The following is a 12,769-nucleotide window of genomic DNA, read 5'->3' as shown; positions in this document are numbered from 1 at the left end:
CTGCCAGTAGGATCTGACTTTGTGTGAATGTGTGTCTGCCCAGCAGCCTTGTGCCTGAAACAGGTTCCCGACCCCCCTGCAATCCTGATTAGGATTAACAACCAAAAGATGTATGGATGGATGGATGGATGGGACTCCTGACTTAGAGTCAAATCTGCTGTAAATTCAGCTGTTTCTTTTATATTATGATAACCCCATCAGCCATATGCACTTATTCAATGCAGGATCCTGCCTCCCAGTAATCACATGGCCTAAGGGCACACCGTTCCATCACAGGGCCTATCTATAAGAATCCTGTTATTATTTATGTCATGTTTTAATAAGCGTTTCCCAGTTCTCTCCCAGCAGCCCAGAGGTACAAAGTGCGGTGTGACGGGACGTGATAAGTGCCATACTGTGGAGCTAGACCAAAGTAAACATGAAGCATAAACACTGCGGGCTGAAGATAAGGACTTGGTCTGCCCCAAAGGCTTGGCTTTATTGTAAAATAGAATTCCTGCTCCATTAGTATGCCAACCCTTATCCGTTTGATTTATGGTGAGGCGTTACATATTTCGTCATTGTTTATCCTTCCTTCCATCTTTCTATCTTGCCCGGGGATTGGGTCCTGCATGCTATCTCAGGAAGAGGAGGGCACCAGAGCTCAGACAGGATACAAATGCCCAACCATAAGGATGTGAGGAAACACGTCTGCCCCCCCAACCTCCCCCCCGGGTGTCCGTCCTGCTGTTGATTATGGCAATTTCCTTGACATAATGGCAGATGTTGGGAAGTGATTTGTCATTAAAATTTCTTACAGCTCGCGCTCCCTCCACAAGCACATGCCGATACCTGTCTTAGAGATGCAGTGAACCAGTGGGGTACAATGATTCTCTACAAAAAAGATAGATTTCTGGACTTTGATCAAGACAAAAGGATGTTCTAAGGCGTCGCTGTCTTGTGCATGACGGAACAGACGCATTCCGGCACCATGAAGGGGATCTGCGAAGGGGGACATTTCAACGAGATTTTTACGGCAAAGTCTTTTAGGTAGATTAAAGTTTTTTTTCATATGTAATGTGATTTGATGCTCTGATGATAGTAATTCACGGGGAAATTTGAGTATTTGTGGTGATTGTGGAGATCTTGGCGTGACTAAGGACAATCGAGTGTGGTACAGGAAATATTAAAGTGAAACTTGCACTTGTATTTTCAATTCTCCTGCATATAATGGCCAAGACCGATTAGCAAATCAGTAATTACCCGTGACGCCGAGTGAATGGTCCCGTCTGTAGGGGGAGATCCAGGGCGTGAGTCTTGCTTTTGTGGTAGTGTTTGGAGTAGTTCTGTCCACACTTAAACACAGGTGTTCTAGGCCAATGAGACATTGTGAGGCAATCGACACAAAGAGCTTGGTAAATAATAGATGCTAATGACTTGAACAAAAAAACAATCCAACCGAGATGTTAAGGGCAAGAATGGCAAGGAGAGCCGTTAATGGATAGCCACTACTTTCAGAAGGACTGAGGAAATAGAATCCGCTTCCCATCCTGCTTGGCACTGAAGTTCCTCCTGAACATTATTGCCCAAGGCGTGCCGGGTACTTGCTTCTGTACTGACCTTGGAATGGTACACAGAGATATTCTACTTATGCTGATGTCAGCTGATCTCCAATGATTCTCTGCTTATTGCTTCCTTTGCTTGCAGGTTATCTCACGCTTTTACTCATTTCAACCAGCCAGAAAGATTCCGTTCAAACTCAGGTCAAACTGCGGTTCACCCTGATATCCTGTCACCTCAAACAAGGTTCACTTTCCAGTCCTGTTACGCTCCTGTCATTTAGGCTGCAGCTGTGGGGTTTAATGATTAAACTACTGAGTTTAATGATTAAACTACTGAGTTTAATCAGGCCCTGCTGATTTTTCTGCTTCTTGTTTTGTCCAGTTTCCTCTTGCTTGCGTGGCTTTTCTTTTATGTCGTACCAGCTCCCTAGGTAGAAAGACATATGAGTGGGCACTCCATCTTTCTCCTCTGACCCCTCCCACAGTGTACACCCTCAGCAAAGCTCCACCCAGAACAGCTTCCTAATCCACCCTATAAATTGCACGAGCAAGACCAAACAAACACATATGGTCCCTTTCAGTCAGGAAGTGCTTTGTATGGCGTGTGTAAACACCACCTGAGCCGTGTTACACATTTACTGTCCCTCAGGTGGCAGGGGCCTGAAGGAGGGAGGGAGGGAGATAGAGAGAGAGAGAGAGAGAGAGAGAGAGAGTGCAGGAGGGAGTGACAGAGACATAATTCTAGTATAAGAACAATTGCAGAGTGGCTGTATGCTTGTTGGCTAAACAGAGACCGGGTGAAGACTTGAGGGTAAGTGAGACAGCTTTCTTCTAAGTGGGTTCATGTTCTGCATCTTCTGACTGCTGGACAGTTGTGGGTGGAATGTAAACGTTAATAGATAACAGACTGGGATAACCCACCTGTGTGACAGCGCTGCCCATCACAGTCTTTCATCTATGCTTGATCTATGGACACAAACTCAAAGCGTTTGGAAGGAGCGGGTCCAGGGCGTAGAGACGTGCAGGTCAGAGAATGAGGGTCTCAGAAGGGGAAGCCTGAGCATTCCGGACATTCCTGTAGGTATTAGAGCTTCCAGATCTATAGTGCAGCAGCATAAATGAAGCACCCCACTGCCATTCTGTAGTATGTATAACTGGTACATACAGCATTATAATAATACTCAATATTTAAATCGGCACTGTATCTTGAAACTTAAAGGTGAAATCTAATGCAGCATCAGGAGCCGGATGGTATAGAAAATATTTTTATTCCGAAAAAAGAATTGCGTGACTGAAGCTGATGGTGACCTGGTGTCTCACACCTCCAGCACTGGGGTTTTGAATCTCACCTCCTGTCTGAATGGGGTTCACATGTTCTTCCTGTGTTTGTGTGGTACAAAGATATACTATTAGGCCAATTAGCATACATTATTTGCAGCTCTGTTCCAAATGCAGCCTGGGACATGCTCCACCCCTAAGATAAGTGGCTAGAATGAGGATGCAAGTAGCTGACCTTAGTCTCTGTGCTTTCCCCTGAAGAAATGCCATTAGTAGACTGCAGGGAAAACTCTGACATGTCCTCCTTATAACTGTCACAGTGCATGCAAATCATGCAGCAAATGCTGGCCCACAGAGCTGTAGCACGTTCTGTCATTTTTATGGTGTGAATATGATAATGGTGATGTAACAATGCATTATTTAATGACGTGACAGAATGTAACAAATTGAATGATGATGATAATAACAATGATGATGATGATGATAGGATAATCTTGTAATATAAAATTATAATGTATGCCATACATTTGTTACATTTTGTTGAGCTGTTACACAATGCGGAGTTATTACATCACGCATTGTTACATCGATGTATTTTGTAATAACATCACATTTGTTACATTTTATCGAGTTATTACATAATGCAGCATTATTACATAATCAGCTTTTACACAATATTTACAGAGAATCATGGGACCAACAGCCTAAAGGAATTCATTTCAGAGAGGCCAAGCACAGTTCACTGTACATATGTTTTCCTCTGTGGCTCCAAAGGATTCCAGCAGTCCTGTATCCTGCAGCACTGATCAGTCCAAACTAAAGCAGATGGCACATCTCACACAGACTGACCCTGACAGAGTTCCTCACATTGTATAATTTTTATCTTTACCGGGACTAAAAGCTAAAACAGTGTAGATCCATGTCAGATGTATGTTCACATGAGCATTGCTTCATTCAGTACAATTATTCTTTCTCACTTTCTTGCTGTTGTGGGCTCGTGAGTATGGTCTTTGAGTTCACAGTCTTTCTGGAGAATTTCCTTTCAAATTCTTACGTTACGCTATTGCACACTGCATTACAATGACTCCGGGGCAGTTCATAGTCCACAGGATACATTGAGTCCAAAGAATCTAGCATTTCAGTGATGTACCTGCAATAGCAGTGCCACGTGTTTTGTGGTGGTGTTGATGGGAACTGGTCCTGTGCTTCTCACATTGAAAGTGACTTTGAGAAATGAGGGGGCTGACAAAACTATTGCAGAGCCCTTACACCTACAGCTACACTAACCACAGGAAGTGAACAATTACTAAGCAGTTTTACAAACGAATACACTCATTGTATTGAAGTAGTTGCCTTCTTGGTCGTCACAACAGTGGAAACTAATGGCGGTCATCCGTTTTCCTTTGTTTTTGCCTTATCTTGCCTTTCACCCCCCCCCCGCCACCTCTCAGTCCACTATTTCAGCAATTTTTCCCACATCCTTGATTACATACTAAACGTTTATCGATGTATGTTTCCAGACTTTGGTTGTCAGTGATAATGTGTGTGGGCTACTCTAATGTGAACCTGTCTGTTTGTCAGGCTGTTAGTGTGTGTGACTTGTCACAATGACTTGACATTTATTTACTTATTTGAACAAACATTGACACTTTTGTGCAGAGTGACATACAAAAGAAGCAGGTAATACAACCCTATTTCCAAAAAAGTTGGAACGCTGTGTAAAATGTAAATAAAAACGCAATGCAATGATTTGCAGAATCTCTGTATGCAAGGAACAAGGCCAAAAACCAATACTGAGCGTGGTCTTTAGGTCCTTAGGTGGCACTGCATTAAAAATAAATACAATTCTACAGTGGAAATCACTGCATGGGCTCCGGAACACTTCCGAAAACCACTGTCTGTGAGCACAGTTTGTCGCCGTATCCACAAATGCAGGATGAAACTCTATAATGCAAAGAAGAAACCAATTCTAAGCATGACCCAGAAACGCTGCCGACTTCTCTGGGCCTGAGCTCATTTATGATGGACTGAGGCAAAATGGAAAACTGTCCTGTGGTCTGATGAATCAAAATTTTAGTTTCTCTTTGGAAATCGTTGCTGTTGCATCCTTCATTGAAGACAATTGTTGCATCATGAAATGAAAAATACAACAATGGAAACCCCAAACTGTTGAACAGCTACAATCCTATATCAGGCAAGAATGGGACAAGATTTCACTTTCAAAACTCCACCAACTGGTCCCTTCAGTTCCGAAACATTTACAGAGTGTTGTTAAAAAAAGAGATGCTGCAACGCAGTGGTAAACCAGGCCCTGTGCTCACAAGAAGAGCTATTTACATCGAAACACCATGAAGGCTATAGGTTCCTAGTAGACAAGTGCAGTACAAGAAAATGCAGTATTGCTAGGAAGCCATAACTGTAGGGTGGGCAATGATGGAGCAGGTCATGGATGGAAGCATTTCTTGAAAGTTGAGAGGTACTCTGCGGACTGGATGTAGATTGGTATCTTGTTCTATCATTAAAGAATCACATACAGGAAATGTTTAGACCAGGGCTCACCAACATGGTGCCCTCGGGCACCAGGATGCCCCCAAGGACCATATGAGTCGCCAATGGACCTGTTCTAAAAATAGCACCACCTGGATGGTGGTGAACCCTCATCCAGGCTGAGGTGTCAGTGAGGAACTGTCTTCAACGTGAATATACCCTTTTGTCAGTGTCAGTCAGCATGTCTCTAACGTGAAGCTGTTCTTTTGCCTTGTCAGCTCATTTGAGTGAACGTGCCATGGGAAAGCTGCCAGCGAGACATGCTGTGTTGGGCATCTTGGTGTCTATGGTGTTGGGTGCCACCATTGTCGCGCTCATCCTCTTAGTCGTCAAGAATCACACTGTAGAAAGGCCACTAAGCTCTCAGGTGAGAATATATGATATTTCCTACAGAAATTCATTGTCTGTCTTTAAGCTCAATAGACCAACATCAGTTTGACAATGTGAACGATCAGCATTATTAAAAGCACGCTTTGTTCAGTTTTAGTATCATGTTCTAGCCAACATTCTGACTCGGACACCTTAACCACTACATTATTACTCTTGATTAAACTAGTTTACCCCAGTATGGCTGCTGCTAGCTTTGTTTTACAGTGATGCCAGTGATTGACAGTGACCCTTTCAGTTTGGGACTGTATGTCTTGCATTGAAAACACTGAGTGAACAGTGCATGTCTGTGACCCCTTCAGTATGGGATTGTGATCGATGCTGGCTCCACCCACACCGCCCTGTTCCTGTACAAGTGGCCCGCCGGAAAGGAAAATAATACTGCCATCGTGTCCCAGGTTCAGCTATGCGACGTGGATGGTGAGTACTAGGCCACACCTTCTCCTACTGAACCAGCTTCATGTTCCTGTTCATGATGCCTCATTGGGCCTCCTTGCCATGTTTGAAACCTCATTCTCTGGCCTCTTCTGTCTTATGTTCTCCGTTGGGAAAAAAGTACCTTTTTTGTACCTTTGAGGGTACAAAAATGTGATTACTTGTCACAGGGGTTGTACCCTCAAGGGTCTGCCAATCGTACCCTTGGCTATAGATAAATGTACCTTTTAAGGTACAGAAATGGATGCTGAGGAGCATTTTTGTACCATTGTGGGTGTATTATTGTTGTTTGTATACATCAATAATTTCTTCAAAAAATGAACATTCAGTGTGAAATGCATTTTTTATTTATGTTGTGACGTGTATTTTAACTTGGTCTGCAAAGTTCTGCAAATCGGTCATGTGCCGCCTAATCAGTGACTGTACTGCCTCTCTCCAGGTCCTGGTATTTCCAGCTATGCCTTGGACCCCCCCGGAGCTGGGCAGAGTCTGGTGAAGTGCCTGAATGAATTGCAACGGGTCATTCCAGCAGGGCAGTGGGAAGCAACGCCCGTGTACTTGGGGGCCACAGCTGGGATGCGGCTGCTCAAGTGAGATGGCAGCCTTGCCCCCCACCCCAAACACGCAGCTGTGGCTATGCTGGGGAGTTCTTCCCCTTTACATTATACCCCGAGCACAAGCCGATTGCAGTCTGGCCCTGGTCTTTAAACAGCATTTATGAAAATGACATGTTAATAGCACTGTTGTATTAAACAAATTACAAAGTGACCTAACTGGATGTTAACCTAAACTGTAGATTGCAGAACACAACCCAGGCTGATCAGGTCATGAAGGAAGTTTCCAAAGCCATCCAAAGATATCCCTTTAATTTCCGGGGGGCTCGGATACTCTCTGGCGTGGCGGAGGGGGCCTATGGCTGGATCACCATCAACTACTTACTTGAGGGATTTGTGAAGGTAGGTGGAGGTGATTTTAGAGCTGCTTTGTATAGTGAAAAATTCCAGTTGAGGTGATTTCTACAGTCTTTGGTTCTTCGTGGTTGTAAATGGTTGGATCAGGAAGCCAAAACATCTTTATAATGAGCCTGGAGTTGTTGATCCACAATCTTGGATCATGTATTATAGCTTCTACAATTTGTTATCAAAGAAACAGACTGTTGGAGTAGCCCAGTTCACTGCCGGAATTTGGTGTACCTTGTGCCAGAACAGTTTAATCCTTTATGAGGGCATCTGCAGTGGATTTGGAGAGGGGTGAAGTTCACCGGCTCCATGGTGTAATCTCACATGCTCCTGGGTGACAGTTCTCCTTCCAGGGAAAGTGGCTGCACCCTGTAGGAAACAACATCCTGGGAGCTTTGGACATGGGTGGTGCCTCCACCCAAATCACCTTTGTCCCAGCAGGCCCGGTGCAGGACCCGCAAACGGCGGCGGATTTCCGCTTGTACGGCTTTAACTACAGAGTTTACACGCACAGTTACCTGTGCTACGGCAAGGAACAGGCTATGAAGCAGCTTCAGGTGCAGCTCCATAAGGTAAGTGGGAGGAGCCTTACCTGATGACCGAGATGCGTGTTAGCCGCACCCTGGTAGGTGGGGCCGTTGTGATTGTATCTAGAAGGTGATAGCTTCACCCAGGTAGGCATGCCTAGCTGTCATCTGAGGCTGTTCTCCAAACAAGATAAGGTCTTACCACAGGAAATGCTACACAGGTTGACTATTAGTTCATCACTGAGAGCTCATCCTTCCTCCCATCCACCACAGGCAAATTTTTCTCAGAACATCTCGCACCCTTGCTACCACACGGGATTCCAGCTGACTCTGACCTTGGGTGACCTCTACAATTCGCCCTGCGTCGAAAAACCGATGCCCTTTGACCCAGCTGCCAAGGTGACCTTCTACGGGAGCAGTGACCCGGAAAAGTGCTCACAGCTTGTCCAGCGTTTATTCAACTTCAGCGGCTGCTCCTTCTCACCCAGCTGCTCCTTCAATGGCATCTACCAGCCGCCTGTCAATGGAAACTTCTTCGTAAGACTCCCTTCGGCATTTCTCATGTGGCAACACTAAATAAAAGCAAGATTTCATAATGTGAAGTTACATGCAAACATGCACTGTGTCAATCTTAACACATTCACTTTATGATAATATTGCATTTATGATTAGAATAAAATAGGTAATTTTTTAAAATAAGTTATTTGCAGTATTATTTAAAAGAATTATATTATGTAATATGATGTAGAGGGGCGGCATGGTGGTGCAGTGGTTAGCACTGTTGCCTCACACCTCTGGGACCCGGGTTCGAATCTCCGCCTGGGTCACATGTGTGTGGAGTTTGCATGTTCTCCCCATGTTGTCGTGGGGTTTCCTCCGGGTACTTCGGTTTCCCCCCACAGTCCAAAGACATGCTGAGGCTAATTGGACTTGCTGAATTGCCCGTAGGAATGCGAGTGGATGGTGTGTGAGTGTGCCCTGCGATGGGCTGGCCCCCCATCCTGGGTTGTTCCCAGCCTCGTGCCCATTGCTTCCGGGATAGGCTCCGGACCCCCCGTGACCCAGTAGGATAAGCGGTTTGGAAAATGGATGGATGGATGGAATATGATGTAGACTCCAGTCTCACCGAAACTGTGTACTGGAAGAGCAGTGATGTATAGATGGATGGATGGATGGATAAATGCAAGTCATTTTAAGGCAGGATGTTTGTGAATATAGACCATGGTTCTCCAATGGAGGTTCTAACAGCTGCTTATCCCTGCCCTTTCTCCACCCCCAGGCATTTTCTGCTTACTTCTACACCTTCAACTTCCTTGGCCTGGCTCCTCAGGCTTCTCTGTCCCGTGTGAACAGCACCATTGACTCCTTCTGCAGGAGGAACTGGCCTTCGGTGAGGCACCCCCACACCCCCACGCCCCCACGCCCCTGTTCTGTGGTGATGATAGGAAAGGGTAGAGGTGACAGGAGATTATGAGGAGGAGAAAGTGGCCACAGCGAACAGTCACGGGTTCCATCAAATCAGAGGGTTCATGAGCAGAGCATTATCAGCGTTGACTTGTGTTTGTTTATCGCAGGTGAAGACAGCATATCCATCAGAGAAAGATAAATACCTCCAGGATTACTGTGGCTCAGCTGTATACATGAAGGCCCTCCTACTGGATGGCTTCAACTTCACTCAGAACTGGAACAGCATTAGCTTCCAGAAGAAGGTAGGAGAACACACAGTACTTTGCAAATTTAAAGGAAATGTTTGCAGCTTTTTATCTAGAATAAGTATGCAAGTTTTTTAATAAGTTTTTTTCTTTTTTTCCAAAAAGTCACTGAGATCTTGTTGGATGGCTAGAAGAACACTGTTCAGTACCCAAACCTCTCCTCAGGGGCACCTCAGTTATTCCATGAAATTATTCAATTTCATTGCAAGCTCACTTAATCAATGAATTAAATTAAAAATTCAATGGGGTAATGATCAGCCATACGAGGTGGGATAGGAGTCAAGTCAAATGAAGTAGCTCATCATTAAAGAGAAGTTTTCTTTGACTGCCTAAGCCTTTGGCACAGTTCTGTAGATCCCAATCAAACAACTGCTAAACCAACAGACTTAAACAGGCGTGTCCAATGGGAGTCTTTGATAACAGTGAGTGAACGGAAACCACAGACAACTTTGTGTGTGTCTGTCTTACAGGCAGGAGATGCCGACATCGGCTGGACATTGGGGTACATGCTAAATCTCACCAATCTAATCACCAGTGAACCACTGGCACCAATCACTGGCATACAGCACGGTCAATGGGCTGCAGGCATCTTCTTCATTGTGTTTGCCATCTTCCTCAGCATCCTGCTTCTATTGATCCTGAGCGTCCACAAAACAGCCAACTGACAAGAAAGAAAGGATGGAAAACAAAACATATGATTAATGCAAAAGCACAGTCAAGACAGGGCTAACCAAGACAGGGCTAACTAAGACAGGGCTAACCAAGACAGGGCTAACCAAGACAGGGCTAACCAAGACAGGGCTCTCGTGACCCTGGCAAACTCAAACAAAACTGTGCCTATTTAAGATTAAATTATACTAATGTATTAGTAAACAGGAATATTGATGCAAACTGTACATTCATATAGTGTGGTTGTTATAGGTGATGCCAAGCCCTCATTTGAGGGGGGACACCATACTTGTAGATTTTTCTGGAAGTTTTCGCATATTTTTCAGTGACCTGTGAAAATTTATTAAAACAAATGTTGATATTATTGTATTTTATGTATGTGATATATAAATGTCTGTATAAATGTGTATACATAAATATACATGCAAATGGTAGCTCCTCGGCTTCTTAGATGTACAGATCATTGCACATTTTTTTTTTTAAGTGTAATTTTTTCTAAACAAACTCAGGAAAGAACCGGCTGCAGGAACAGGAAAAAGGGAAAAGGGCCGCCTTCCTTTGGGGTGTCTTCCTCCGGGAAAACCTCCATTTTCAGGCTTCCTATGACATGCCATCTGAGAATATATGGACTGTCTGATTCAGATTTATGGATGCTGTGGTACAAGTCTGAACTAGAATTAATGACAGGGCTGAAATCTGTGATGTGTGTAACCTTGACTGTGTATTTTACTCTAGAAATATCTTTGCTAGCAGCACAGTAACACTCACATTAGTGCCTCGGCCTCATGAATGATGGATTTTGTATGGATCCTTGTTAAAGTCTGTCAAAGCCTATTCTTTCTCCTTATCTCCTTATGTAAGGGATAGGGTTTGGGTTCAATTTAGCAATTTTTGTGAAAACCTAGAAAATGCCTGGTGCATCAGAGTGATCAGTCCAGGCATGCCTTTGACTGATGGTGAGTGAATGAATTCTGTCAACATCATCTTTATATGTTTGTGAATACCTGAAATTCAGAAAAGCAAAACTCTTTCTATTAGGATACATTTATTTTTGTTATCTATTATAAGTTATACAAATTTAAATAAAGATTTTATTAACGTAAATGCAGCACTTGTTGTTTATCATTCATCTAACTCTTTACAGATGTTTCTCAGAGTTAAACAGGTTATAAAAATACAATCTGGCATTACACTGAACATTGTATTTATTTATCATGTTTTATGGCAAAGTTTTTTCAAACTATAATGTCACTATTAATACATGAAGTGGACTTTGCCTCCCTCTGCTTGGGAAAAAATGTTACTGCAGATTGTACCTCAGAAAACTGGTAATTCTCTCCACTCCATGAAAACACATTTTCAATGGGTATCATTTACAAAGTAATTCGTCATAGCAGCTAATCTCCATGGTTGTGGGTACAGTCCCTGTCAGGAAGTGCAGGGTATGAGCAGGGACGGATTATGGGTTGTGTGGGCCCCTGGGCAAAACGTTCGCGAGGACCCCCCCCCCCCCCCACCACCAGCACCACCACCACAACCACCACAATTCAAGGGCCCTTGGCAGCCAAACGCCCTCCCTATAGGGTCAGGGGCCCTTGTAGGCAGAGGATCAAAGAATGTAGGCCCTCTAAAATAGACAAACAAAAATACATTGTTGATAAGCGTTGCAAATTGTTTTGGGCTAGGGGCCCCACGGGCCCCCTGCACCCCAAGGGCCCCTGGGCAGCGGCCCCGCTGGCCCGGTCCGTAATCCGTCCCTGGGTATGAGTGAGTCCAAAGTTCTGGGTTCTTGGGGACTTTGTGCGGCTTCAGGCTATCGAAACTTAAACTGGTTACTAGGTTACTGTAGAGGACTGGTTTATATACTATGGCTAACTTGTGGCTATGGTGGCTGATTAGTGACAACGTGCCACAAATTCTAGAAACACTTTAATCAAATGACAACACTTGATCTACATTTACAAACATGCAGCAAATCGATGGGTTGCAAACTGAGAAAAGACTTCAGTCAAAATGACGATGCCCACGCTGCATTTTCTGAATGCTGTAAATTGACAGACGCAATGCACATCCTGAAAACACACGAGAAACAAAAAAACACTGCAAATCCTCTCAGCACAACAGAAGTCAGCCACAACACAAGGGTTAACTTCCAGGGGGCAATGAAACACAATAGCCCATTGAGGCTGGGTGGTACAGTATGTGGAATGTTTAGGGCTCATTGATAAATTGTCAAAACTATATTTAGGATGACACATTTCCATTTATATCAACATATGTTCATGCAGAAACTTCAGTGTTTGCAAAAAACACTAAAGCTAAAAAAAAAGCTAAATTTTAAATTGAAGTCCAAGTATTAATATGTGAAAGCCTTTGTTCCACTTTGTGTCAAAAACATTTGTAAACACTAAAATCATATTTGTTCCTGTCTGTTATGAGCGTGTCTGCAACAGTATGTCTTCATGTAAACAGACATGATTAGTTGATTGTCTGTTTTAAGGTAGTTTGGGCTGAATGAATGGTAAATGAATGAAGATAAAGTACATTTAAACCGAGATTCCCAGTACTTAGTGGAGAGCTAAATGGAACTGGGAAGGAGGATCTCAGCTCTTTATTGATCTATAGCTCTGTCAATCTGAACCCAGAAAAGACAACCGGTGGCCTGTATCACAAAGCCGGATTTCTTGCTTAACTGGACAACTTGTTGGTTTTAA

General features: G+C 43.8%; 1 protein-coding gene across 2 annotated transcripts; it reads left to right on the top strand.

Annotated features, from left to right (window-relative positions):
• Nucleotides 1–701: 701 nt before the first annotated feature.
• Nucleotides 702–11,159, top strand: entpd8 (ectonucleoside triphosphate diphosphohydrolase 8). 2 transcript variants are annotated; one of them, XM_049003577.1, is made up of 10 exons: nt 702–1,029; nt 5,585–5,733; nt 6,056–6,173; nt 6,628–6,778; nt 6,985–7,144; nt 7,489–7,719; nt 7,948–8,211; nt 8,954–9,064; nt 9,249–9,383; nt 9,857–11,159. In XM_049003577.1, the coding sequence occupies exons 2-10, from the start codon at nt 5,605–5,607 to the stop codon at nt 10,049–10,051; spliced, it is 1,494 nt and encodes a 497-aa protein (XP_048859534.1). In that variant the 5' UTR covers nt 702–1,029; nt 5,585–5,604; the 3' UTR covers nt 10,052–11,159. The 2 variants fall into 2 exon arrangements, with proteins under 2 accessions (XP_048859534.1, XP_048859533.1); XM_049003576.1 differs by lacking the exon at nt 702–1,029 and adding an exon at nt 2,119–2,352.
• The last annotated feature ends 1,610 nt before the right edge of the window (nt 11,160–12,769 follow it).

Source organism: Brienomyrus brachyistius, chromosome 2 (genome assembly GCF_023856365.1).
Source record: "Brienomyrus brachyistius isolate T26 chromosome 2, BBRACH_0.4, whole genome shotgun sequence".
Taxonomy (NCBI): Eukaryota; Metazoa; Chordata; class Actinopteri; order Osteoglossiformes; family Mormyridae; genus Brienomyrus; species Brienomyrus brachyistius.
Note: the sequence above shows the minus strand (reverse complement) of the source record. Positions and strands in the feature narration are given on the sequence as shown.